This window comes from Anarhichas minor, unplaced genomic scaffold (genome assembly GCF_050575085.1).
Source record: "Anarhichas minor isolate MPS153535 unplaced genomic scaffold, ASM5057508v1 ptg000024l, whole genome shotgun sequence".
In the NCBI taxonomy this organism is placed as follows: domain Eukaryota; kingdom Metazoa; phylum Chordata; class Actinopteri; order Perciformes; family Anarhichadidae; genus Anarhichas; species Anarhichas minor.
The window spans coordinates 14,067,641-14,095,584 of record NW_027466470.1 but is presented as its reverse complement, the minus strand read 5'-3'; the positions used below and the strand labels follow the sequence as shown (position 1 = coordinate 14,095,584).

The following is a 27,944-nucleotide window of genomic DNA, read 5'->3' as shown; positions in this document are numbered from 1 at the left end:
GTTCAGTAGTAGCTGTGTGTGTCCTCTCTGGCCTTTTGTCCCTCTACTCCGTGTCTCCTGTGGCCGTGGCGTTCGTTGTGCTGATTGTGGTGGTGGCGTCGGTACCGGTGTGACCGCCGGGCTAAACGTGGAGGGAAACAAACAAGTTTTATGTCTTACATGTACTGTAGCAGATGCACAACTCTCTTCTGTTTCTCGCTTTCTTTGCACTTCTCGGTCACATATTAAAATATAAGGTGACTGCAGTGGTGGGCCGTCAGGGCCTGCAAGGCCTTCTCTGCTGGCCTAAACAGAATTACAAAATTACAGCTATTTTATAATTTAATAATCTTTCTTAAATACACATGTATTATAATTTATAAAAATATTTTTCCCATTATCTTATTTTCTCATTGCACAGCTACTGTCTTCCTCAGTTGCTCTGCTTCCAGTGCAGCTTGTTTTAAGTAGAGCTTTTATCCAATCAGATTTCACCTCTGTGTCTCTAGGTAAGAACAGAGGCAGAGGCCTGCAGACTCTCACGTGCATCCCTTTGCAGTTTAAGTGAATGGGGACGATATTGTTGATTGTCATAGTGTTCAACCAATCAGATCTTTAGTTTGACATGTTGGGCGTATTCTTTGAGTATCAGAGCCTGCTAGCCGGCCTATAATGACGTCAGCATTAGGTGCAGCTCAGTTTCCAGGTGCAGCTCTGCCGCGAGGTGCAGAGTGTGCTGTGATTGGTCAGTGGGCGAGCACGTGACTATTGTAAACTGAAACTTAACTTGCCAGCAGAGCTTAGTTGGAGGAGTAAGAGTTCAAATTCGAAGATATGGAAGAAACTATAACATTTTTAGATTTTGCTTGGTCTAGTTTATTCATTTTTTTACCTAGCTTTGTTTTTGGCTGAATAAGGAGGAGAAACGGATTTAGTGGCGGAGTTACTGACAATGCCTTTCTCAAGAAAGAAGGACATTTCAGGAAAAGCTGGACATCGTAAGAAATGGTCAGTCAACGCCACAGCTGGCAGCCTGACTCAGCCAGGAAAAGGATTTGTATGAACGGTATTTCTTGCTGACAGCGTCGGAGAAGCGTTGCACATTTTATGGCTGGGAATGTGTTTCATTTTAACTGAGCGTCTTGGTGTTTGATGCTACGCTACGCTAACCTGAGGACACCATAGCATTTGAAAACTTTTGGAGACACTCGAGTGGATCTACAACTCAACAAACACGTTCGCAGGGAAACAGCTCCACAACCCGGCGTGCGCCCCGGCGGAGGTGGGATCCCACTAAATACAACTGGGGAGGCTCGACTGTCATCACTGGCGTCCATGAATGGAGAATGACTTCTTACTGGAACTGAAACGATGTACTGGGATTAAACTCTTTAAGTTTCGGTAAGTGACAAACTGCGTTTGTTTTTTGACATAGTAACGTTACGACTGTTCATTTGTCTATCGTGTCGTTTTTATGAATAATATTTGAATGGCTCGTGCTCTTGTGTGGTGGAATGCGTGGATCTGCTGCAGGTTTGCTGGATTGATGCGTCATAATGAGGTTATTAGGAGGTAATTCAACTGTAGTAGGACAGCACTGAAGGCCCAGGTATAAAATGCACGGCCCGCCACTGTAAAAATGGCAACCATATTTTCCGTTGTTGGCAACCAAAAGCTGATGACTGGTTAAGTCCTGAGTGCCGTTACCAACCTTTACTTACATGAAACATAGCAAAGGTTTAAACTAGACATTGAACACTCACACTTTGTGCAGATGATCCTGGGTCTCTCCCAGCTCCCGTCGGCCCGGCAGCGAGCAGTGGGGATGTGACGCTGGAAGAAGCCCTCGGAGCACTGGTAGCGTACCACTGCATGGATGTCATAATGTGACCTTCGCCGACCTATCAAATGGGCGTTCTCCACTGCGGGCGGCGTCCCACACAGCACTGCAGGGAATCATGAAATAAAGCCATCGTAGAGATGAGAGGTATATACAATATCTATTTCTCATCAATCCAGACGTGCATATGGTGCCAAAGGTGTGTATGACCGTCCATGATGAAATAGCTAGAATATTAGTGTCAACTTGTTACACTTATTATGAATCTTTTAAGTACAGATACTACAAATATTAGTGCATTTTCTATACTGCTATTGACCATATTCAATATTGCAGGTGTGCTTTGCCTCTAGATGGCAGCCTTGTTGCTGTATCTGCATGTGATTTGAGGAGAGGCCAGGAGGAGGCGATGGGTCTCTGCAGCAGACAGGGAATACAGCCAAGCCACAGAGCCACGAGGCCGCAGCCAGATACTTAATCCTTTTCTCCGTGTCCTCCTCCATCCTTATCCATCCTTTTCTAACTCCTGACCATCCTCCGTTTCTCCAGCGTGTTCCAGCCTTTAGCTTTCTTCGCATCCTACAAGCTCTCGCTGCATTCACATTCAGGTCGGCTGAGTCGGGTCACAGAGGGAAGGTGTGGGAGACGATTAGGAAAACTTGGCAAACTGGCTTATTTCCTATTTGTGGACGACGCAGTAATTGGCAATAACTGCAACTAACGGTTCTGCTGTCTGGACAAATGTAAGAGAGCCCAAGGGAGAGTCGGCAATAAAGAGAAGATTGAGATTGATATTGCTCTCGAAAATCAATACAGGTTTGAGACTGACTCACAATCTTCACTTATGTTTGTGTTTGTTGTCAATTTTTTTTGGAGCATCTGCGGCTGTGACCTTTAAGGGAGAAAAGGTGCAAATGACCAACCGCTGAATCTTTTCTACACAAAGAGCACAAGAATTGATGATGAGCAGTGATGACTAACAGGTAGCCAGCTGGTCAGTGAGATAACACAAGCACGATGTATGAAGACAGCAACAATCTCTCCTTATGAAGTGATTAAGCTTAGATTTGATGGGAGAGTCACACTGGACCTGAATGTGCAAAACAAGCTATTGTTCATTTGCACATTTTGCGTGCTGTTTGGTTAGATTGAGATCAGCAGGATTTCAGTACCTGTGCCTTTCTTGCAGATGTAGGGCAGGTTGTAGTTGCAGGGCACGTCGTTCCACTTGCCGTCCTCATGGGCAATGGTCACCACACAGTCCTCCCCGCCCGCAAAGAAGTTATCTGGCTGGCTCTCCCTCCAGTTTTCATATACCTGCACGACAGCAAAAACAGTTGCTTTCATTTGTCAGCACCATCAGAGAGTTATTCTCCTATCTTTTCCCTTGTAAAAGCAATGATGAACACTTTCAGGGGAATGACATTTGTTACATTACACATGAGATTTCACAAATAGCGGCACAGTTATAATTAAAATGCAAAAAATTAAAATGCAAAAAATTAAAACAAGTATCTTACTATGAGCAATGGGTCCTTTATGAACACAAATCTTTCTGCAAATGTTAAGATGTCTCTATTTGTGTTTTCCAATGCGCTCTTCTCACTGGTTTGAAATGCTTCTGCCCAGCTAATGATTTAGCAACATTTGAATCATAAATCTGATGCCAGTTGTGGGTTGTCTGCTGTTGTTGGAAGGCTGCTCTCTATAAAACCTGATCAATTGTTTCAATCAATAATAACTGATGTAGTTTTTCTTAAAGCTTACAAAAACTTTGAAGGGGCCTTAAAGTTGGAGTTGGAGATTCTCACATAACAGCACAATTCAAAAGCGATCACTGACCAGGTCGTTGCTGTCGGTCCACTGAAAGTCTTCCTCCACTGTGCGGTCATTCAGACCGATCCAGGCATTGTCATGACCCAGACCTGTAAAAGACAACAGCACAACTGTTGAATGTTTTTCTTCTCCTTCTTGTTTATTCCACCGTCTTTTATCTGTATTATTTCACTACTGCTTCGTTCTATTTGTGACTTCCTCCCTCGTCTTGCTTTGTCTTCCATGCTCTCCCGACATCATACATCAAATTAACAACTCAGAAAGACTATGGAAATAAGTAAAATGAACTTTTAGTGTCTATACTGTTTCCAGTTTCAATTAAATGCATAACACCTCCCCTTTGCTATCCGAGATGTATGCTATATGTTTATTTTATTTTGTTTCTGAATATATAAACATTTGGTATTCAAAAATCATTCAAGTGTCTGATGTGTACTGTAGATTGTTTGTGACAGAAATACACACATACCGTTGATAAACTCCTGCTCAGTAGCTGAGATGACGCTACTGAGGTGAGCACTGTGCTCTCTGCAGTCTTTCTCTGCATCCTCCCAGGTGTGTCTGTGGGTGAAGTACCTGTGGGACAGTGAAAGTGGATATGAAAATGCATATTTCATACCTTACGCAGCAAGACAAGTTTAAATGGTACAGAGCGCTGTGGTAAGTATATCACGAATAACTCCAGGGTATAAAAGAGTAATGCAGACAGATGAGGCACCTGTGGTTGCAGTTAAATATATCTATTTTAACAGCAGAGACAGTTTTTCATCATTTTTACCTGTAGCAGTGGCCGTGGAACTTCCTCCAACTGTGCTCGCAACCTTCTACATCTGAAAAGATGAAGAGAAAAAAGAGAAGATGTGAGAGAAGCTAAGATCATTTATTGAAGGGCACGTAAAAGCGTAGTTAAAGAGCAGGGACACAAAATGAGATGAAATGCTCTGTGTAAGATGGGAGGAGAGAGAGGAAGCTTTCTTTTACCGAGCGTTGCATCCCATTTGGCAAATAAAGACAAAAATATATGACTCTAGCATCTTGAGAGGCAAAATACATGAACTAATTAAACAGGCTCGTTTTCAATTCACAACACATGTGGCCCTCTGTCTGCACTATTAGTATTCATTAATAACATCAGAGCCAGTGTATTAATTTATAACAGCACAGGTTAGATATTCATTCATTCTAATTACTACTTTATGGCACGCCCGCACGCACACGCACACACACACACACACACACACGCAAACGCACACACGCACACGCACACACACATTGAGAGCAGATCTGAAGCTGGAGGAGGCTAAAACAGTGAGGTGATGAATCAGTGCTTATGTGCATGTTGGTTTGAGTGTGGGGTATGAGGGGTGGGGGGGGATTAGAGCCACCTAATACACAGACACACTTGTGAGTCTTGCCTCGTATATATTATATATTATCTTCTCTGTCCTTTTTAATGTCCCTCTTTCCCATTTTCTTTATTTGACAAAGAACTTTTTGTCTTTTGTTTTGAAAAGTGCTATTTTAATAAAGTTTGCTTGCCTACTTCCATTTGATCCAATTTATTGAAGTAAGAAAACTCCACAGGGCATCTTTAAACTACACACAATAGATCATACAGGCACAGCAATAATCTATAACCACAAAAAAAGTATTACTATCACACCAAACACTTCAGACTTGCTTGGAAAACAGTGTGTTGTGCCTGCAGACTTTCAGTCATTATCTGTTAACCTGTAGGCCTGTGACACACACACACACTGCTTAGAGATGCATCTTTGTGATGTTGTGTTATGACATACAGCTGTAACAGAGACGCTGCACACTGATCAAGATCATTTTCACCAGCACAGTTTGCAACAAACATTTTACTGCAAGATGACCGAGAATCTTAACAAGTTCGCCGCTGTGGCTGCACATACGACAATGTGCTGAATTTGTTGATGCAGTGTTCTCATTCTCACCTTTCTCACACGTGTCTCCTCCATAGCTGGGCAGGCAAAGGCAGAGGAATGAATCAATCTTGTCGATGCAAGTGCCTCCATTTTCACATGGCTCAGACTGGCAGTCATCAACATCTGTGAAAAAGGAATAAAGCAGCAAGGGTTGCATATCTCATTAGAGTTCAAATTAACAGGATGTATTCTGCTGATCATGTTCATAAAGAGAGAAACAAACTCTTTAGTCCTGATTTTGAACGGTGAAATTGTCCATTTTGGTGAGTACAGTGTGAGTGTGAGGAGAATACAGACAATCCCCTTTACCTTCCTTATTTGTCCTCATTCTCTCACTGAGGAAGACACTTCAAGTGTTATTACATCCTTCTTCATGCATTTACAGTAAAGAGCGTAAGGTTGACTTGATTTATGTCTAATCTCTTCTTTTGTCTCCTGTCCTTTGTCTCCATTTACAAAAAGGCTGCATGAGGGAGAAATAGCACTTTGCATTGCTTTTCCTTTAAAGCAGTTATAAATTTGGTGGTCTAATCAGCAGTGAGGAGAAACCTGACCAGAGGATTTAGGTTCGAGGTCCCCATTTTGGCAGCCATCCACAATGCAGAAGAAGCAAAGACAGATGCAAGCTCCAGGGCTGCTGTGCTACAGTGCTGTCTAACCTCTCTGTGAAAAAAAACAAGAAAAAGGAACATCTCCTCACAGGGATCGATAGAGTATCACTTTATCATTGTAAACAGAGAGCATGTAATTTTCTCTCACCACTGTGGGGTTTTTTTGGACCCATAATAATAGATATGCCCCAGGACTGCAGAAATCTATTAAAACTCACAGCAAGAGAGCAAAAACAAAGCTCCTTATACATTTTAATCATTCAGTCAGTGGCTGTAAAGAGCTAAATGTGTCAGACAGATCAAACTAGAATGACCTTTAGCCTCATGAAATATCTGCTTCAGAGTGTTGTCACTACACACAATGAGGGTTGGTTGCAATAAGGCTTAGTTTGTAATCTGAACTGAATTGTGGTTTATCAATAAAGCATATTTCAGGGTACAAGTGGGGCGAATTAAGTTTGTTTTTCTAATCCAATTTGTTTTAGTTTTAACTTTTTCTTTAAAATGTTTAATGTTTGATCTAACTTTAATCCAACAGCAAAAACTGTTAGTTTATAGAAATGGCAGCTGAAACCAGTGGTTTATGCTCGTGTGTTTTCTCTCAACAGGCTTGAAGTTGAGCGATCGATCAAACAATGTTGTTTGTCCGTAAGATCGTAGCAATTTAAGAAGATAAGAAGTAGTCTTCCTTGACAGCTTGGTTCATTGGTTTAAATCCCTGAAAGCCACTCTGTGTGGAATTTGAAAATGTCAACTTTAGTAGAGGAATAACACTGTGACATTACAATTTGGTATTAAATAGATCTTATACTTACAAAAAACTTAGATGTACCAACGTGATTTATTAGAGATGAAATTAAACCATGTGGGTAGAACTCAATTCAAATTGTGAATTTAATCTCCACAAGAGACAATGTATCTGGAAATAATCACACATGAATGCGTTTAACCGAAAAGTGCAGAGATTGGATTTCCAAGTAAGTTTTTTTCACATTTATGTTTTCTCAACGCATGAGAAAACAAGAACATGTAATTCCTCAGGCCTTAAACTTGTCATAAAAAAAAATGTTAAATGGTTTGTGTATGACCAAAACCTAGCTTATAACTTTAATATTGTTATATAAATATGAAAAAAGCTAATGACGACCTTGAATGACGTCTCAATGTGTTAGTTCATAGTTAAACACACGCCACCAACTCTCTCCTTTAAAATCAGTCCAGCTCTTTGTTGTTCAACATAAAAAGTCTGATCCGCTCGTCCCTCTCATCCATTATGCAGAGGGGAAGCTGCTCTTCATAATACTGCAAATTCTGCAAATCCATAACAAAGCCCTCCAGCATACCCACACATCAGCTGCTGGCTGTCAGTTTTTATGAGACTTGGTCGAGTGTAGCATTAAAATTTGAAGCGGATCAGAATCATGGGTCTTACACAAACTACAGACATTTAGAATAGTCACAGTACAGAAAGCACTACTAACAATAAACAATTTCTCCTATGAAAACGGCCTTTCAAGCCCAGTCCTGAGAAGATGTCTAATAAGAATAAGTGAGTGAATACATCTGGGTCTGTCATGGGCCTTTAGATCAGGGGAAATTATTTAAACAATAAATAGCAGTAGAAATACTGACAGTCCATGGCTGTGTTTCATGTATGCTAGTGTGCTGCTGCTTGTTATGTGGTATTGCTCAAATTGATTGCAGTAGGTCCACTGTTGAAATGATTGAAATGTAAACCATAGAAACACCATCTTCTGATGTTAAAGCCGGGTCAACATTTATTGTATGTTATGTGACACTGTCTCTCCAGTCATTTCCTGCCTGGCTCTATATTATTAACCATCCAACAAAAGGCAAAGGAGTACAAGAGGCTCATGAGGCAGCAGGTCCTGTCGTTGAGATGCTGAGTGGAGATGAGACAGCATGTGTTTTCAGAGCCTGCACAATACATTTTCCACTTCAGCTATAATAAGCCAAATGTGATTATTGGTCTGTTATCTTTACAATGCTGTTGGTACCCATAATATTTCGTTTACATGCGGCATAAAGCCTATCGATATAAGGCGTCATGCGCATCTGCCGTTTGTGGTCAGGTTTTGAGGTGCACCCACTGACCACAGTGTATGCTGGTTATTTGCAGATGTTCATTCTCACCTTGAAGACACAGGATCACATCTTATCACATACCATAGAGTTACACCACATAATTCAGACCTGATCATACTGTGCTACAGCCAAACAGATAGGAAGAACAACAGGGGAATCAGCCCGAAGACAGAGAGAGGGAGGAAATTGCATGTAGATAAAGAAGAATTGATCGAGAAGATTTAGAATGTAGATTCTGTCAGTCCCTCTTTGTCTTGCAGTTCATGCAGGTCACAATAGGTTGTGTGTCTGCTGGCCCTGACCTCCTGTAGTAAAATGAATCTTATCTCTAACCTCTGAAGGTATAACCACAAACAACAGTGATCAGCACTTCTCAGCCATCTTTGTACCTGAACAATGATATATGTCCTCCTTCCTCTGTTAGTTGCTGCTTCTGTCAGCAACATATCATCAAATTCTGTGAATGGATTTCTGTGAAGTTTGTTGGGCATAAAGGCCTTCATGTGAGGAACAATTTATTTATTTTTGTAGAAATCCTTTAACCTTTAGGTATTTTTGCAGGGACAAGAAATCAATTGAGCTCAAAAAATGAACTGACTGTAAGCAGATACTTATTTCTTTGCTCCATGCGACTACTACTACAGGAATTTAGTTTGTAAAGAAGAACCTCGGCAGTGAAAGCTCCCAATAGTTTGACATTGAAGGACCAATATCATCGCCCTGCTGTCGAAGGTCTGATCATAACCTTTGACCCCAGCCCCCATTATAAGTCCTCCCTCACTGTCACACACAGCTCGACCTTTGACCTGCCAATAGGCCATTGGAGAGCCTTACGTCAATATGTATTAAGGCAGGGCTGACATTATCGTGACTATGTGTGGATACTTGCATGTGTGTGTGTGTGCTTGTGTGGGATGTGTGCGTGTATGAGTGTGTGTGTTTGTGTAGGCATCGCTCACCAATCTCACAGTTCTCCCCAGTGTATCCTTGTGGGCAGTAGCAGCTGTAGCCCGTTCCCTGCGGGAGGCACTTTCCTCCGTGCAGACACGGGTTTGTCACGCAGGGATCCACCTCGTCTACAAGAGACAGACGGATGGAGGGAGGAGGGGAATGTTGGGATTCAAAATGAGGGAGTTGATTAGTGATACTGTACAGGAGAATGCTTTTTCTGTGTGTAGATGGGATTTATTTTGGCCGAGGACAAAGCATGTGTATCGAAGCTCACCACCTGAATAAAGCTTAAATATTTATGTCCATGGTGATCTTCTGAAGTCGGATGGCTTTAACACAATTTTCCACTCTCACCACTTCTAGAATTTTAAATGAAAATCAAAAAGGCATGACTCAGAAAGAAATATGCTATGCAGCTTAGTCAAAACTAGCGGTTATAACACACAAGCATATCCATTTCACACTCTGTCTCTTTTCAAAGGGATCAGAAGCCAGAGAGCCTCAACCTCGCCATCACCTCACAGCCACAGTTGTCATGGTTACCATATGGAAAGCGAGGCCTTGGCTCAGTCCACCGAGCGTAGTGGGCAGCGTGAGAACTTCAGACATTAGCCATCCTCAACAGAAATGAGCAGACCTCCCGCTGAGGGCCTCGGCCCCGCTATTCACCCCCTAAATGTGTGCGTGTGTGTGGTCTCCTTCCACAATTACACATTTCCATATCAATTGACACACTACCACGTGTTTCTCCCCCGAACCGCTCATTATAGCAAATTAAGGTCTTTGGAAACCACCACTCGTTCATCCTGGCCGCAAAAGCTCAGCTGTGGGAGTCTTTGTTCTGCCAGCTCTCTCTGACACCGAGGACTGCTTAGGAGGGGGTGGTGTGTATGAGGTTGACAGTGTGTATGTGTGTAGGTTTGTGTGTTTGTGTTTACACGGTACGAAGAGCGAAAATCTGGCTGTGATTAGCCTTGAGGCTGATCCTGTCCAATAACTACCCAGAGGCAGATATCGACAGCTCACATCCTCTGAATTATCATGATGTCGGCTGCTGTGTTGGGCAAAATAAATGTTGACGGATAAAAAAATAATAAAAAGAAGGGTTTTCAATCAAAAGAGCAAGATTTCTCAATAGCGTCCATAGATTTATGTTGAGTTTTGCCATGAGCCAATCCTCTGCTCGTGGTGTGAATTCTGCTGAAGTCAGGTGCTAAAACCAGCCATGCATTTCCGTTCATGTACATCAGTCCAGGCCGACGTTCACTCGCACCCTCCGTGTCAGTCAAGGTCATGGCACGCCTTGACAAATCCCAACTGTTATGACAAGCAGATTTACTACAGCATGTGTGTGTGTGTGAAAGATAAACTCTGTGCGATTGGCCGTTCATTAAAGCGAGTGGTGCAGAAAAATCAATAGAGGTCGGTAGAAGGAGTTGACAGAGTGGACTGTCCCTCGCTTTGCACAGCGGCCGACACCACCGGCACAAACAACAACAATAAGCTGGCAACAGCTAAATCCAACTAATAAGTTTACAGAAACAGCACAGGAAGATGATAAGTGGCAGAGGCAACGTTGGGATACCTTAAAGTATTAATCCACACATCACACGTAGCCTTTGCTTCGAGTAATAAAAGCTACAGTGGAAATATGGTTCACTTTGGAAATATGATTTTCCGATAAGCACTTGACATTTCTGTGAGTGCAGGGAAGCACGAAGAGGAAGAAGAACAAGAAACCATCTGCAATTTAAGTGTAACAGAAAGATGCTGTGATAAAAATGTCACTGTCTCTGTTTTTAAAAAAGATCAGAAAATGGAAAGAAAGGTGACTGCATTGTGTGTTGAATCCTTGTGTGTCTGAATGTGTTTGTTTTTGCTTTGATCAATTTGCTTTGCTCCTGAAGGTCCTTGAATCTAACCCAAGGCTTCTTTTTTTTTCTGTCCTCATTGATTTAACTGACTGATGAAGTGCTCCTTGATCCAGTCAGGAGAGAAAATACTGACCACCACCATGAAACCCAACCACAAGGGACTGAACTGGAGACGAGAGAGAGAGAGAGAGAGAGAGAGAGAGAGAGAGAGAGAGAGAGAGAGAGAGAGAGAGAGAGAGAGAGAGATGGAAGCCACTATTGTGGTTGAATCTCAAGCGCATCCATCCACTTCTCCTGTTTGTGTAGCAAAGATATCACCGTGTGTTAGTGTGTTTATGGCCTTCTGCCTGCATGACTCCAGGGTGTCAGTCAATCAATCAACCCTCATACTGTACACCAGAAGCCCAGATGGTTGCCCTCGGCTTCTTGTCGATACATTTTGCAGCTGTTTTCCACTCTCATACTCGAGCTGAGCCATATCTGCCACAGACATGAGCCGCTTTCACAGGGAGTAAAATAAATCACCATAAAGAAATGTGTGATAGGATGATGGCTGCCAGGTGATATATGTTCTCTGTGTGAGCTCTCATTATCATTATCAAAAAAATAAGTAAACCAGGTGGCCAGCCAGGAGCTTCACTGATAAATACATGAGCTGCAGACTTAATCAACAGATTGTGTGGTGGCGGGAATGTGGTCTCTGCTTCTGGTGGGAATAAAAGGTGTGTAGCCAAGGGAATAAACACTGAGTTTTTTTGAATAAATATGCCAGTGGCGAGGTCAGGGGAGGAAATGAAAAGGCAATATTAAAGCATACTTACATATTTACAACTCGGGTCTTACTTTCATCTGCCTTAATTTCCTATCAGTTATGATAACAGTGAACCTACCAAAGTAAATCCTGAGGCATGTAGGCACATTGACGCACCCAAGTGTGAGCAAGCAAGACACACAAACAGTCACACCATCAATTCATCTTTACGCACGGAGGCCGTGACAAATAAACACAAAAATGCAAAATACTCGGCTGTGAATATTTTGCATCAAAGTTATTCATACCAGCAGCGGTGCATATTTGAAACTGTTTTCAACAAAATGTTCTCATAGATTTGCGTAGGCAGGGTACCAACTAGATCCTATTGACCTACAGCAGCGCCTGACATTCTGTCTGAGGTAAACTGTTGGATAGCCTGAGCTACCGTAAGATACTGAGTGAATTTGAGTTTCCTCTGGTAAACAGTTATGCAGTGAGTATTTGAAGGGCATTTATTGTGAAAGGTAAGAACAGAGGGAGTAGATCTCACGTGCTGCCTTTGTCAAGGTTAAATGGAGTAGCTAGCAAACCGTCGTGGTTTCGGACCGAAGGTGCCTCCGTGTTGTTGTTCAATATAGAATAAGCACAGTGTGATTTGTAGATGCCCTTATTCGTGGTGCAAAGCCTAACAGGGGTATGTGCCGATCCATTTCTTGACCGGTGGTGGATATAGATTTTGTTACTTTCAGACTGCGCCGGGCTAGATCGATCCTTTCATCAAAATACTCCGCAAGAAATATACATTTCTTCCTTCAACAAGTAGCCAAACTCTGATTTGGAGAAATTTTAAAAATCAACAGCTATCTTAGCATCTTTGCAGAAAAGCAATATGGTTTACACATTCTTACTATTGGCAATAGAAGCGATGGTCAAAACTACAAAAATAAGACCCACATTGCATAAAATCTGAATTATCACTGAAGCCTATCAAATCAAAATTGTGTTTTTTGTAGAATGATATCAATTAATTACAATGAATATACAGATACATGGATGACAAAACATCTGAAAACAGGCATACAATGCTAACCTGTTGGGCTGAGAGTTACGGTACTGATGTTGACTCCGCCTCTGCTGCTCTCCTCCTCCATGTTGCCAGGTAACAGGGCCCCTGACCCCACAGCGTGAGACCAAGCAGGCTCCTCCACATCTGGGGGTCCCGACAGTAATGGAGGATGATCCAGAGAGCTGTTCAGAAGTGCTTTCTCCACTGGGATCCAGTGGGACGATGTCAGGGTCTTAGTGGAGCTGTCCTGGATGTCTGAGCGAGTAGATGGAGCTGGGTCTCCTGATCCGGCAGTTTGAAATGGGGAACGGGGGGATGATGGTGAGGTCGAGAGGGATGGGGTTTGGGAATTGGATGAAGGTGAGGAAGTGGGTGGAGATGGGGATGGGGAGGAGGAAGATGGACTAGACGGGGATGGGGAGGAGGAAGATGGACTAGACGGGGATGGGGATGGAGATTGGGATTGGGATTCATACAGGGATTGAGATGGGGATGGTTGGGAGGAGGAGGGAGATGGGGACGCAGTAACAGAGGACAAAGGTGATGGAGATGAGGAGAGGGATTGGTATGGATCTGGTAAGCTTGATGGGGATGGGATTTTTGCCGGTGAGGTGGACGGGGATTCAGATGTAGATAAGTCAGCCCTTTCCGACCCAGTTGTGGTCATCACTGTGAGCTCCAGAGGACTAGCAGTAGTAGTGGTAGAAGCGGTAGTGGTGGACTGTCCCTTCCTGTGACCCCTGTCTCTAGATCGTTCTCTGGATCTTTCTCTTGGTTTGCTTGTTCCAGCTGGTCGACGTGAAACTTGTATCTCCCCTTTTGCTTCTGCTCCAGTGATTTCTCCACTCCCCTCTTCTTCTCCTTTCCCTTTATCCTCTCCTCTCCCCTTCTCTTCTCCCCTGTTCCTGTCCTCCCCTCTGTTCTTCTTCCCTCTTCCTCTGCCTCCTCTACCGCTGCCTCTGGAGGTTACCGTCTCCTCCCTCTTGTCACCCGGCTGGGTTGTGGTCGCTGATTCAACACGGACCCATGTCTCCCCTTTGGATGAGGTGATTCCGGGTGCAGAGCTGGAGACGGTGGACGTGTGCGTATCTGAAGTCTCCCAGCTCTTGGTGCTCTCTGTAGTCATAGAGTTACTGGAGGCGGCCAAAGTAGATGCCAGACGAGTGGGAGATTCTTCACTGGGTGGTGTAGAGTTTTCCCTTGTGGTGCTGTTGAACCATGAACTGCCCCAGGAAAACAAACCTGCAGAGGGCACAAAACAAATAAAAAAGAAAAGAACGCGTGAAGTCAGGGATCCAATTTTGCAGACAGAGAGAATACTGCAAAAAACAAAGCCAAGAGTGACTAACAAAGCAAAAATCTTCTTATGGATTCACTTTGCTTTGCCAAGGGAGACAAAACCAACACTTCTAAGCTGTCTGAGCTGTCCGTCAGCTGTTTTTTCCTCTATCACTGTACCAGCACCGTCTACACTTCAATGAGATCACAGTCAGCTAGCAAACCTCTGTGAACACTGTAAAGAAAAACATTTAAAATAAATGTCTGAACATTTCCCTGTACAGTATGTATGCATTATTGTCACAGGGATATGACCACTGAACACAGTAGCGATCGATAAGCAATGGCAAACATTTCATTACTCACCTGTCTCACTGCCAATCAGCAGAAAGTGCTTGTTTGAAACACACAACATTCAGCACTGAGTGTAAGTGTGAGCCTAACATAACATAACGCCGTGTTCATGTCATATCAGAGTAACTTCTGACTTGAAGTTGTAATTACAGCAGATTAAATGCCATTTATTTTTCTGAAAGCTCAGGCATGTTCGACTTGACACATAAAGGAACAGTTTATTTAAAACAGCCACTGTTAACTACAACAAATAAACAAAACACAAAGACAACACAGACGTAGGTGAAGGTTTAAAACCTCTCTGCACCCACATTAAGACAAAAACAAACGCAGTCAGGTGAAACAGAGTGAAACTAAAGACCACCACAGCCTCAGAATTAAATCAACAACTCTGTAACACAGTTTTAACAAACACTAAATGGATGCCTGCCATTTGGAAACCACTTTCATCCTCGTAAAATCACATACAGATAAACCTGCTGCACCCAGAGACAGGAAAGAGGAGTAGCCTACAGTTTGATGAGTTGGATTTAACTCTTTTTCCATCATCTCTCTCTTTGAAAGAGACCTGATGTTTTCATGCCTGTGCCTCAGTGTTAATAATGGGCATCCAGCTCAACAGAGACAGGATTTCTCTGCATGGATATGACAGTATCACACTACATGCTGTATGTCTGCCATGCAGCTATTGATAAAGTATTATAGAAACATTTGTATTTAGCTTTTGCCTGTGGTTTTAACATCAGTTCTGCTCTTTTTTTAAATGCAAGTTGAAACTGTTTAGTTTACTGTTTGAAGAGATGGGCTTCATTGAAGAAATCCTCATATCATTTCTTAATTTTGATGTTGTGGTTTTACTCTCAATAAAGTTTTTAGATGACTGCAGTGTTTGTGTTCCTCACTGTTCATGCCAGTTACACTGAGACACGGTATTAAAGTTACAGATGCCTTGGCCGTGAGATGGACAACTCTGGTTTTCAGTTAAATTGTATTTAATGTAGAAACCTCATCATAACTCTACTGTAATGAAACTCATCTTGTGTAACAGCAGTGTCAATCCACATAAAGCTGAACCACCTCAGGCTTCTGAAGACCGCTTTAAGTACAATATTGCACCCGATTCAATGTCGTAGGCCTACTTTACAACATACACAGTAACATAAAGTCTGTAGTCTACAGTTTGTCCCAAAGTAAAAACACAAATGTACCCCATAGTTATTCTGGATCAATGTAGTTAGCTTTTTCCTCAATTTGTTATCATCTGTACCCCTCCAGTGTAAGTAAGTAAGTACGACTGTATTCACATAGCACCTTTTTTAAACACAAAGTGCTTTACAGTAACAAAGAAAACACAAAATACAAGAAAAAGCAAATACACTTAAGAACACACAAAGTATACAGCAACTATTAACCCCACATATATATTATAGAAAAAACAACGTTTGAAATGATAGAAAAGCCAACTTTTCTAGATGTTTATCGATTTCGCGTTTGGCAAGGGTATAGCCAACAGGTTTTGGTTGGACAACCTAAGTGGACACTCGGCGGTGTAAGGATTTAGTAGCTCGGAGACGTAGACAGGGCTCGGCCAAGGAGTCTCTTATAAGTGATTAAAATAATCTTAAATCAGTCCTGAACTTGACTGGCGGCCAATGCAGCAAGGCTAGGAGTGATATGAGATCTACAGCCTTAGTGAAGAGCCTAGCTGCTGCATTTTGTACAAAGTAGTCTTCAATAATTTTGAAATAAATCACCACAGATTTATGAAATACAGGACTCATTACCTTTGTCTTCCCTGAAACATCTAGCTTTATTGCTAAGTAATGGTCAGTTTAAAAATACAAAAAGTACACATTATTTTCACATGTTATCGAATAAAATAATATAATTATAATAATACTACATCTAAAGCCCTGATAGGAGACTTTTAAATAAATGTCCTGCTCATTTGGGTATGAGTAATTCCTTTCTTATTAAGCTGATCAGATAAATATCAGATACCATTTTATTCGTATCTGACTTTGACCTAGAACTAATCTAATTAAAAGTCGAATTAATGTTTTAGGCATTGACTTTATTGCTTGTATGGCAGAATGTCTTTTCCTTTTACTGTGTTATCGTCTTGTCCTTGTTGACCTGCCAAGGGACTGCAGATGCAAATTAGCTTAAGCTACAATCTGGTACAGTGCATCGAATGGAGACATTTATGTTTAAACTGTACATGGTCCCTTTTAAATAAATGAAATGAAATGAAATGAAATTATGGCTGCTCAGTACACACAAGAGACCGAACACCTTTTTATATTATTTAATTATGCCTTAAGGAGTGCTTTTAGTATTTAATTTTAGCATTTATATTTTTAGTTATTAAATCATTATTGTAATATTTCTCATGCAGGTCAACGACAAGTCACAGTTAAAATAACAGATTTTTTTAAAAACTATTTATATTGTATCCCAATACGAGGGAAATCCCAGCTGGAGCTCGTCAGCTGTCACACCTGGGGCTTTTCTCATTTCTCGATTTTGTGCCTCGTTCCTCCAGCTTGTGACCCGGAAATTATTGTCATTGCTTCATCTTGAAGGACGTCTCAATTCCTAAAATCCATCTTGAGGAGCGAGGAGGCTTGCCGGGGGGGGGGGGGCATTAAGTGAGGAAACACCAGCGCATCCTTTTTGGAAGTTTTATATATACATACAATGTATGTCACTTTATTTATACAGCACTTTTCATACAAAGAAAGAGGTGATGCTGGACACACTCCTTTTGTTCTCCTCACTGCAAGGCGTCTGCTCTCCCAGTTACGCCTTATTCATTCTGTGTTTCTCTAATGATCTTCATTCCTGGGGCTTCCTTGAACTGCAATTAATGTACCATCCTGTTGTGTTTCCCCAACATCACAGACCAATTACTGCCTCAACAGCAATATGTTCAGAATACTGTACATGCTCATAATTATACACTGCCGTCAAGCCTGGTTGCTTTATAACTCAAAATCTGTAACCGTGTTCCTTTCCAGACTGCTTACTGTGCTAATAATAAGGTGTACTGTATTATGTTAACACTAGAAAAGTTAAAAAATGTAGTATACTCAAAGATGTCAGTTGTGTCAACTGAATTGACTTAATTTCTGTTTGCTTTTTTTACAGATTTTCCTCCGTTATCCTCTTTTCAGAGATGTATTCACTCATAAGCTCTCTCAGGGAGGTTACTCTAGTCTAGATGGTCGACCATACAAGTTATATAAGTCCACTCACTTGGTGATGCTGCACTGGATGAATTTGACCCATCATCTGTCTTTTTCGTGGCCATTTCGTCTTCCCCTGCCTGTCTTGGTGCTTGGGTTCCTTCCTCATCTCCAGTCCCCGCCAGGTAGTTCCAAGGCTTCCAAATGGACTTGACGATCTTTGAGATCACCTTAAAAATATAAAGTGGATGCACAGAAAGTTAGCTGACCCAGTGATGCTACTCCTGTTTGTTAAATTTCAAAATAAAAGCTTGAACCAGGACCCACCTTCTTGTCAACAGGAGTGGGGTTGACCGGTGGCCGGAGAAACTCCTCAGAGTCGGGGCCAGGCTCCAGCGGCTCTCCCCAGTCTAAGAGGTTCTGTCCTGGGATCAGCTGGAGGGTCACAAATGACCCTGAAGATTCTGAGGACCAGGGGTCTGAGGCTGAGGACACAATCAGTCGGATTATAAGCAAACATCTACATTCTGTTGCGATCAATAATCAATTCAATATTAGAAAGCAGCCTTACATGCTTCAGTGCTGCGGACGGAGGCCTCGTCTTCTAGTTCAATCGATCCTGTCCAGTTTGATGGTGAAACATCACCGGCATCTGTGGACCCTGCAAGGATGAGTTTGCAAAAACATAGCTATTGTAAGTACAGTCCTACTGTATTTGTGTTTACGGATTGGATGGTTGATCCTCTGATTAATCAGCTGGTCCATGCTGTTACAGATCTGCTAAAGGTAGAGAAATGTGAAACCTCCGGTAGTGGTGGTTTGCTGTGTAGTCGCGTCTGGACTGCCCGTCCTTGTGGAGTCAGCATCACTTAAGCCTGCGAGGTAGCTCCAGGGCTTCCACAGGGAGGTGTAGATCTGAGAGATGGAGCCTGAATTCTCCACTTTACCTGAGAAAAACGTTGAGGAGATTTGCTCGTTCACATGGCTATTGTTGAAGGATCTTACGAAGTTGGACCAAAAAGTTTGCTGTGTTTTAATTTTGCGGAAATTGGCCGATATCAGTCAACACAGAGAACACAAGCTGAGCTTCTTTAACTTCAACACATCCTGTTCTCTTTTTCTCTCTCAATCCAGCAGACAAACATGTGACCGTGTGATAGATCACATAAGACATTATTGTTGCCATAGCTACAACAGTGCCAATGACATTTACTGCGATTGTAACTAATTGCACTCAAAGCTTCCACAGTAGCATCAACACCTCTGTTAAGAGTGCTTCAGGATTGTCGCAATAGACTGGTATTGATGACAAGCAGGATATTTAAAAAATGAAATATTGATATCATGTGAATAATACACATATGATGATATAACGTAAATACTGCAGCACCTCTTAAATCATATATATATGATGTATTATATACTATTATAAGAGTCTTTCTCCACCTACACTCGTATTTTGAGTGTAATTCATTTGCCAAAAAAGACACGAAATGCTCAATAAACAAAGTTAAAGATGAATATGAATTTGAACTGACAGCATTATTTGTTTATTTTAAATTTTCTATACATTTAGCAATGATATTGTTCAGGTGAATTGTTTTGGCCATGATAATGCAGCGAAAACCTGTTATCGTGGCAGCCATAACATAACATAACACATAACAATATGTATCCATATTGTAATGTTTCAGCCTGCACACATTTCAATTTAATGTTGATGTGAAGCATTATTTCATATGATTATGATCATTGAGATTATTCTGTACATTCACTGTATATATATGTATATGTGTGTGTGTGTATATATATATCTTAAGGTACCTCTGTAGCAGTACGCATCATATAGCACGGTGGTGTTGTCCGCAGTGCTGTTGGGTGCGACGGTGTGGACTCCTGGCTGGCTCCCTCCACAGTCCGGGCGAGGCAAGGTCACCGGGTAGCGCACGCTGCCATCAGACAACCAGCCCGGTGCGCAGCTGTCCAGGCCGGCCTTCCAGGCCAGATAAAGCTGTCCCACTGTGGCCAGCTGCCCGCCGAGGGACACACAGCAGTCTGATGCCGACGGCAGAGACAGCCTGCCCGGGACTGCGGAGTGAAAGACTTCACCTGGAGTACGGAGACATGAGACATGAACTTGTCAAGAGGACGTCTGTCTGATTTCTAGCGGGAAAACACCTGCATGGGTTGAGCACTGAAATTACATAATTATATTGGTATGTAAAGGATAAGGATGGTGATATTATGTCTTTGTTATGTTATCTAGATGTAAATATTTAAAAACAGAACAAATGTATATAGTTTCATTTTTTTAAAAGGCTTGATTTTAAGCAAAGGTTGCTCAGACAGGTGTAATTGATGAATGTATTACTTTCAACCGTGGATTAATATTGGTTGCAAAAGCAAGTTTCTTTGGTTTTTCACTTTATTGAACTTTAAAAATAATGAAAAGATTCTCACCGGTCCTTTAATATTGCAGCAGAATATGATGTGTGGTGCTATTTTGATGTGTTTTGTGTGCATGTGTGTGTGTGTGTGTGTGTGTGTGTGTGTGTGTGTGTGTGTGTGTGTGTGTGTGTACCATCCAGTTCTTTTGCCAAACAGTACACATCAAACAGTTCTTTGGGGTCCCTCTTCCCATAGTTCCTCACTCCAGCTGAGTACTCCTTGTGTCCATAGCAACCAAGCCCTGGCAACTGGACCGAATAGCTGTGAAGAAAACCATGCGGGCATCATAAACGGGAACGAACCTTTTATTTTACAAATTATAGGAAATAAGTGACAAGGTCTTGTGGACATTTTCCCGGATGAACATTATCTCAGCTCACATATCAAAGTGTTTGTTCTCATTTTCAAGACTTTAAATGTCAGTTAAGAATAAATTTTAATTATTAATCTCTTTTAAAGGGCAAGAGATTAAAATAAACTGAAATACAATCAGCAGCAAATATACAACAGCGGTGAAAAGAAGAACATGAATCTGAAGCAGGTGAAGTTACAAAACAGAAGAACTGAATATTAATTGACAGTAGATGAAACAAAGCAAATGTCTTCATATTATATGGGAAGAGGGTTAAGATTATATGCAGGTTTAGTGATACAAGTTATAACTAAGAACGGTATGATACATTTCTCCAACACACAACATTGCATCAAAAAATGCAGCTTGGTCAGTGGCACTAAGCTTCAAACTATGAAGGTCTTTGTCCCACTCTGGGTCAATATTTGCTTGTTACAAAATAAACTTTTTACAGGAATTTAGATTTAGGCTACAAAACCACTTTAGGAAAAGAGCGTGGCTGACCTTGACTGACTCACAAAATGTCAACGTTAACTTTTGGTTTCGCACGGGACACATACAGCGGCGTCCTATAAGTCCTGTGTTTGTTAGACATCCATCCACCTCACCTCAATGAGTTACGGTGTCAAAGGCCGAGCAGCAGAGACCAAGCTGCGTTATTTGACATGTTGGGAGTGAGAACGGGTTGACCACTAGCAGCCAGTTAGCTTAGCTTAGCATAAAGACTGGAGACAGGGGGATCTGGCTCTGTCTAAAGATAAAAATCATCTACTTGCACACTATTTCCACCGGTTTCCAGCCAGTCTTGCTAAGCTTCGCTAACATGTTAGCTTTATATTAACCATACAAATGTGAGAGTATTTTCATTCTTCTCATCTAACGCAAGAAATAAATGTGTTGAACTATTCCTTTAAACAATGTTTTTTAAATGAATGGGTTCCATTAAATATCCAAGGTTCAGCAAAAAAGTAATTTGTTTATGAAAACCTGGAATAATCAATCAATTGAGAAAATATTCTGCAGATCAATCGATACTGACTATAATTGTTAGTTGCAGCCCTGATTTAAAGCACAGCGGAACAACTAGTAAGCAACAAGGGTGATGTGACAAACAGAAGGAAGTTATTGAACGTCTCCTCACCGGACAGTCTGATCATCCAACCAGCCGGCTGCACAGCTGGCAAAGCCGTCATAGTGCGCTGCCCACAGCTGGGCCGGTGTGGCCATCTCAGCCGAGTTTTCCTGGCAGGCCCGCTGAGCATCGGCAAATGAGAGGGCGTATCTGGTGCTGGGAGCCTGGTAGTGAAACACCAGACCTATACAGGTACACACAGGGACATGTGATGAGATGGATGTGAATTTATTTAGGAGATACACCGAGTTTAAAACCAATAAATCAGTGGGAGGTAATCAGTAAACATGTTATTGTGGCCACAAACAGATCGATCTAATACTATGCGAGTTTCAGCTGAAACTTCACAGATGGGCACATAGAAAAGTGATCATTGGTATTCAGTCTAAACTCTTTAATTAAAAGAATTACACAATCACTCGAGTGGAAAACTAGATAAAAAACAACACAGACACAGAGAGCAGCGGGCTACATTAATTAAGTCAGTCATTTTGATATTGATATGGTGAATCAATGTTATTAATGTTTAATTAAACAAAAAAGGTTGGCAGAGCTCCTGTTTTCAGGCTACCATTATCTAACTGATTAGCAATCCTGGAATGCAATAAAACACAAAATGTGTCCTTAAGGGAGTTAGGGCACTAAACTTTTCTCACAATGAGCGGCTGCTGCACTTACCGGAGACCACCAGGGGCACCGTGTCTCGCTCATATTCGTTACCCAGGACAACCTGACAGCGGTAAGTGCCCGAGTCGTTGGTCCGGAGGCTGGAGATCTCCATGGTAGCATTCAGAGGGTTGGCAGTGTATCCTGGCAGCGTGACGCGGCCACTGAAAGCCTTATTCACCTTGATTACATCACCTTTGGCAGAGAAAGAGAGGTTTCTTCATTATAAGTGTCTATTGGCATCCTGCAGATTTGAGCGATAAAGCATAAATTTCCCACAAACAACTCTTGTACTTTTGTTTTTGTCTTTGCTTTTCCCACTGGTTGGAGGACGGCGGGGCTCATTTGGAACAATGTGATGTCACATACTTTTGTGGACCAATCAAAATTCAACACTTGAATGGTGTGGTTTGATCACTTTGATCACAGCAGAGTAGCTCAGTTTTTTTCATTTTTGACTTTACCTTTAAGAGTTTCTTTATTTTTCATTAACATTTGGCGTTGTAGAGGAAAGAATATCAAACGTTTTCAAAGACTTTAAAATGGTATCAACAATTTTATTTAGTTTGTGAGGTTCCATTTAAAGTAAACTTTTTAGAGCCTTTTCACTGAAAACAGCTGCCTTCTACATTTGAAAACCCAGGTTGATTAGTGGTGAGACTGAACCAAAACAGTAAATTTGCTGGTTGTAAAACCAAAACAATGACCTGAAAGACACCAAGACTTTCAAGGGGCCTGATATAGATGACTTCAATCTGTGCCAGCAATGACATTGCTAAAAAGTTTGGAGCATTTACAAGTACAGCGGAAAATCTCTACTTCGAAGATTTATCTCACTTTAATTCCAGGAGCTTCTTTTGTCAGTTCTTGGTCATTTGTTTTACTTGTGAGGCCTTCAGATTAATTCATTAAATAGGTTCATTAAATCAGGTGACGACTGTCTGTGAAAATACACAGTCATTTAACGATGACATTTTACTATTAATATGGAAATATTGAGCACCTTTTACGTGCACTTTCTAAGCATTCTAAGAAATGTTATCTGACTGAGAGAAGTAGAGTGACCCACTATAATAATCAACAGCTAGACCACGTCATCGTGTCTCTGCGTTACCTTTAGCAGAGAGCACAATCTGCTCCAGAGGAGCGCCCTCTCCTTTTGCTGGTGCCCTGATGCGAGTCCACAGGAGGTGGGAAGGTTGGCTGAAGGAGCTGGTCTGAAGGGTGAAGACACAGGGGAGGACGGCGTTGCCTGCCAGCGTTTGTTGTACAGTAGGATGTGTGATCCTACGCATGTTCACTATGGAGGAGGCTGCACCTACAGAGGACGAACAAGAGAACAGGACATCATTACATTATGCATGTAAATATGTTGGAGGATATGTTGCAAGGGAAGAAAACAATGAACAATACACTTTCTGACAGATATGAATAAGGCTGGTGTTTGATTATAGGGTAAATGACGAACAGTATTCTATACAAAGAAAGTGTCGGCTGTTCTCTAGCTTCTAACCAAGGTGCCTGCTACAGTAACAAGACCTCAGGGGTTCATTAGCAAGTTCACACTCGAGAACAAGGAACTGGTTTTATCATTCCAGCAGACGAACATAGCGCTGACCTATTATAAGGATCCTCTCACAGACAATTATATACACATAGACAAGAGTATAAAGACACACAAGTTACAACAGTGGCTCACAGGCTCCAAATTACAACGTACTTACCTCTAACCTATGTTTTCTCTCTCCGTGTTCACATAAATGACTGCAGCTGTCACTCAAACTAATTGATTTAAAGTAATTTCATGCAAGAGAAGCATCAATGTAAAGTCAATGTCACCGTGTGCGGCAATTTCTTGGTAACGCAGATTGATATCAGCAACTCACTTCGTCTGGTTGCCATGACATGCAGGTTCAATGTAACCATGACAACAGGATCACCTGTACAGACATTATCTGCAAACCAAATCCTGCCTTTTTGTGGCTTTAACCTGCGTGCACCTGACCGTCACATACCGAGCAACAATATGTTATAAAATCTTTAACAAATGTCCCCTTGCAGGACGAATAAAGTGTCTATCTATCTATCTAAAAGGTAGAAATTGTAATTTTCTTAAACATAATAAAGACCTTTTCTATAAAGTAATTTCCTCAAAATGTAATTTTAAGGAAAAGCGAGTTATTGCCATGATAACTGATCATACTCTATCTATTTCCATGAAGATTGTGAGATGCAGTGGAAACAACTAAAGGACCTTCAATTAAAATGCATTTGTTGCTAATTTTTTTTTTTTAAAAACAACGATCAAAACCAAATAATTTATACTCATTTATAAATTATAGTGAGTTAGTTGATGCTGTCATACTGAGCTGTATGCTGTGTGCGTTAGAAAGTGATGCCATAGTCCTGACCAAGCATCAGTATGTGACGAGATGGGAGGAAAACGTGCTGGTGAGGCGCGACCGTCTCTGGCACATAAGAAGACGAAAAGGCAAAAGACATAATTACAAAGCTTAATAAGGATTTTCACAATTGTTTTCTTTTGTGGTCCTCTTCATTCAAATCCTCACCATTAGTGAAAAGCACCAATGTGTAGAAAACTAATATGAGCGTAACAAGAGGTGCTGTGTAACAAAACAAAAAGAAATGCCTTATTTGGAATATTGCACATGGTGGAATTAAATCCTTCAAAAGATATTTGCATCTGCATTTAGATTGGACTGCTTTCACAAGCTGAACCCCCCGAGAGCATCTCTCTGTGCCGAAGAACCCCTCCGCCGCCTTCCCCCCAAATCAGATGTAATCTCAGAATAACAAATACCAGTGAAAAGCAGGAGAGCCAGAACAAGACAGGGAGCAGGAATGAGAGAGGGATGGGGGAAGAGAGTAAATAATAGGGAAAATCAAGGATGAGGATGGAGGATAAGAAGGAGTCTAAGAAACTGAATGGAGCAAATTCAGAGATTGGATGACAAGTATGCCCTGTAACATGGTGGTGACAGATGGGACAAAAGAAATACAACCTAAAAGGAGGAAGAGATATCTGGAAGTGACATGAAAGGACACTCTCTGTCATTAACAGATGCCTTCTCTTATTGCTGTGAGTCCTCCTCTAGAGTCCAGTGAGCTGTCCAATAAAGACAAACTGCAAGGAGGCTTTCAAGGCCAATGACAGTGTTTAATAAACAGAACTGATTGTGCTGGCTCAATACATTTGATGATTTCATGCTTAGAATAATATTGCTTACAAACATGTAATAAGGACATACTAATTAATACTACCACAGCGACTCATGTGGTAGGTCTATATTTAAAATGATGAGCATGAATGTAGGAAAGAGTGACTGGAAATCTGAACTAAAGGTCTTCTAACTATTCCTGGAGCTTTTAATTGCATCTAACAGACTTCCTTAGCGTGTTTTGAAAAGCACAGAAAAAAAACAAATATTTCTTTGTTGTGTAAAGTAATCAATATTGTTCCACCATTTCTTCGGTTCAAGAGTATTTATGCTAAGCTAAGCTGACTGGTTGCTGGCGCGGTAGTTTCATGTTTACCGTACAGACATGAGAGAGCTATCAATGACCTAATCTAACTCTCAGGAAAGCACATAAATGTTTTTTTATCCCAAAATGTGGACCAACTCCTTAAAGCAGAGGAAATGCGTACATCAGATTGATAATATGATCACATTTAGGAGGCTCCTCCAACTGCAGAAAATGTAGCTGTACACAACTGGTGCACTGTATCTCTTGCGGCATTTTGTATCCCACAACCTATGTTACTGATAACTGGCTTATTCAGGTGATTCTTATCAACTCATGAAGTCAGGAAATATCAGGCGAGCATGTATTTACCAGATATTCTCTAGCGATGGGCATCTGCCACAGAGTTGTGATAGCATCAAGAGTTGCCAAGGTCAAAACGTGATTAAATCCAAAACAAACAGCTTTAAACTCCACTTGTTCTTGTTAGCAGACTGAATATATTGTGCACTACACGTTACAGAGCAGATGGATACGCAGTATGTATCATTAACCTGGTACATTGCTTGCCAGCTGTCCATCATCACAGCTCATACAGTAAACTCTGTGATCCAGATGTCCCAGTTTGGTATATTGTGGTACTTTGTTGACTGCTTGAGGGCAACTTTGTGGTGATGAACTTGAAAATTACTGATTCAAAAGTAAAATAATATAAATGTTTTAACAGCTTTTACAACTTAAGAATGTTGTCTTGTACTTGTATCTTGGAGTAATAGCAGGTTCCAATCTTTTTTTAGTTTTGTTTTTAGTAGTACTTGGATTATTTTGTTTACTTTTGGAGGCCGGCGCTTCTGCAGCAAAAACAAAAACATGACTGAATGGAGTAATAACTTTCTGCGGCCAGAGCATAATGACCATTAAGGTATTGTTTTTTTGTTTCAATTTTGGAAATAAGTGATGCAGTTTCTTCTTGTAATGAAAATCCACACTAAACAGCTATCATGCATGCCAATTGCAGGAAAAGTAATTAAGGAGAGGAACTTATCTTTACCGCAGGCAGTCAGCAGACTGCACGTGGGGCCTCAAACCTGAGGCTCTGAGATGTTTTGTCTTTTTGTTCCATAATTGGGAATTTTATGCATAGTTGTAATGGAACAGATGGTCGACTAAACTTACAGAAATGGGCTTGGAGGTGTTCCAGCTCAGTCCCACCGAGCGTGTCTGAAAACATCCTCAGCATGTCAGCTCTTACTTACAACACTCAAATTAGTGCAGACCTGTCTTGTGTATTCATGTCTATGGAAAATGTATGTGGGAACTGATGTTTTTTCCATATTCTGGTCCAGCTGCTCCTTCCCTCTTTCTTTTTACTTGTGTGCCAACATTAATTTGTCAAATTGTTTTCCTTCAGATCATAAACTGCTGGTGAATTTCTGTAGCACACGGAGATGCAACAATTTAGGAGGGAGGAGGAAGACAACTTACCCGAGCCTAAATAGAGCAGCAGCATCAGGGCAAGGAGGATCTGCTGCCCAGCGGCACACAGACTGAGGGCCATCCTGGACCTGCAGAGAGAGAGAGCGAGACAGGGTAGAAATGTAAAGGTTTATGTACTGCAAATATTTGTTTATCTTTCAGTTTAGCTGCAGCTATTTGAGTTGTAAGAATCTCCATCTTCCTTAATGTAAGCATATTATCATCAAAAAGGTATTTCTTCATCCATAGTCATACAATAAGATAATTCATCTGTGCATGCATCTGTGTCCAGTGCTGTCACCCTCAGCATCAACATGCATACAATGTGTGTTTGTTTACAAACAGTAAGAAAGAATGATGTGAGTCTGCCATGTGAATAAAACAGCTCAACATAATGTAGATTAGCATAACATGAAGTCTGTTTTACTGCCATAAAGCTGCATGATCGTACCAAAAAACATCAAAAATATTTTGGTCAATAATTCCCAACATCGGACCTACAGTCATGTACAGAACCTTCTGTACTGAATTAGATCTATGTGGTATTTTCTGTCTAAATGTCGTGTATATGTGTGTGTGTGTGTGTGTGTGGGTGAAT

At 41.4% G+C, this 27,944-nt stretch overlaps 1 protein-coding gene across 1 annotated transcript; it reads right to left on the bottom strand.

The window, feature by feature from the left end:
* Window positions 1-2: 2 nt before the first annotated feature.
* Window positions 3-27,428, bottom strand: LOC142956709 (neurocan core protein-like). Its single transcript, XM_076098439.1, has 19 exons — window positions 27,356-27,428; window positions 23,502-23,705; window positions 22,400-22,582; window positions 21,731-21,905; window positions 20,371-20,498; window positions 19,614-19,898; window positions 18,593-18,736; window positions 18,361-18,450; window positions 18,117-18,274; window positions 17,860-18,019; window positions 12,994-14,211; window positions 9,284-9,400; window positions 5,617-5,730; window positions 4,434-4,485; window positions 4,125-4,231; window positions 3,662-3,744; window positions 2,992-3,136; window positions 1,743-1,925; window positions 3-121 (listed from the first exon to the last, which is right to left on the bottom strand). The coding sequence occupies exons 1-19, from the start codon at window positions 27,426-27,428 to the stop codon at window positions 3-5; spliced, it is 3,738 nt and encodes a 1,245-aa protein (XP_075954554.1).
* Between the last annotated feature and the right edge of the window lie 516 nt (window positions 27,429-27,944).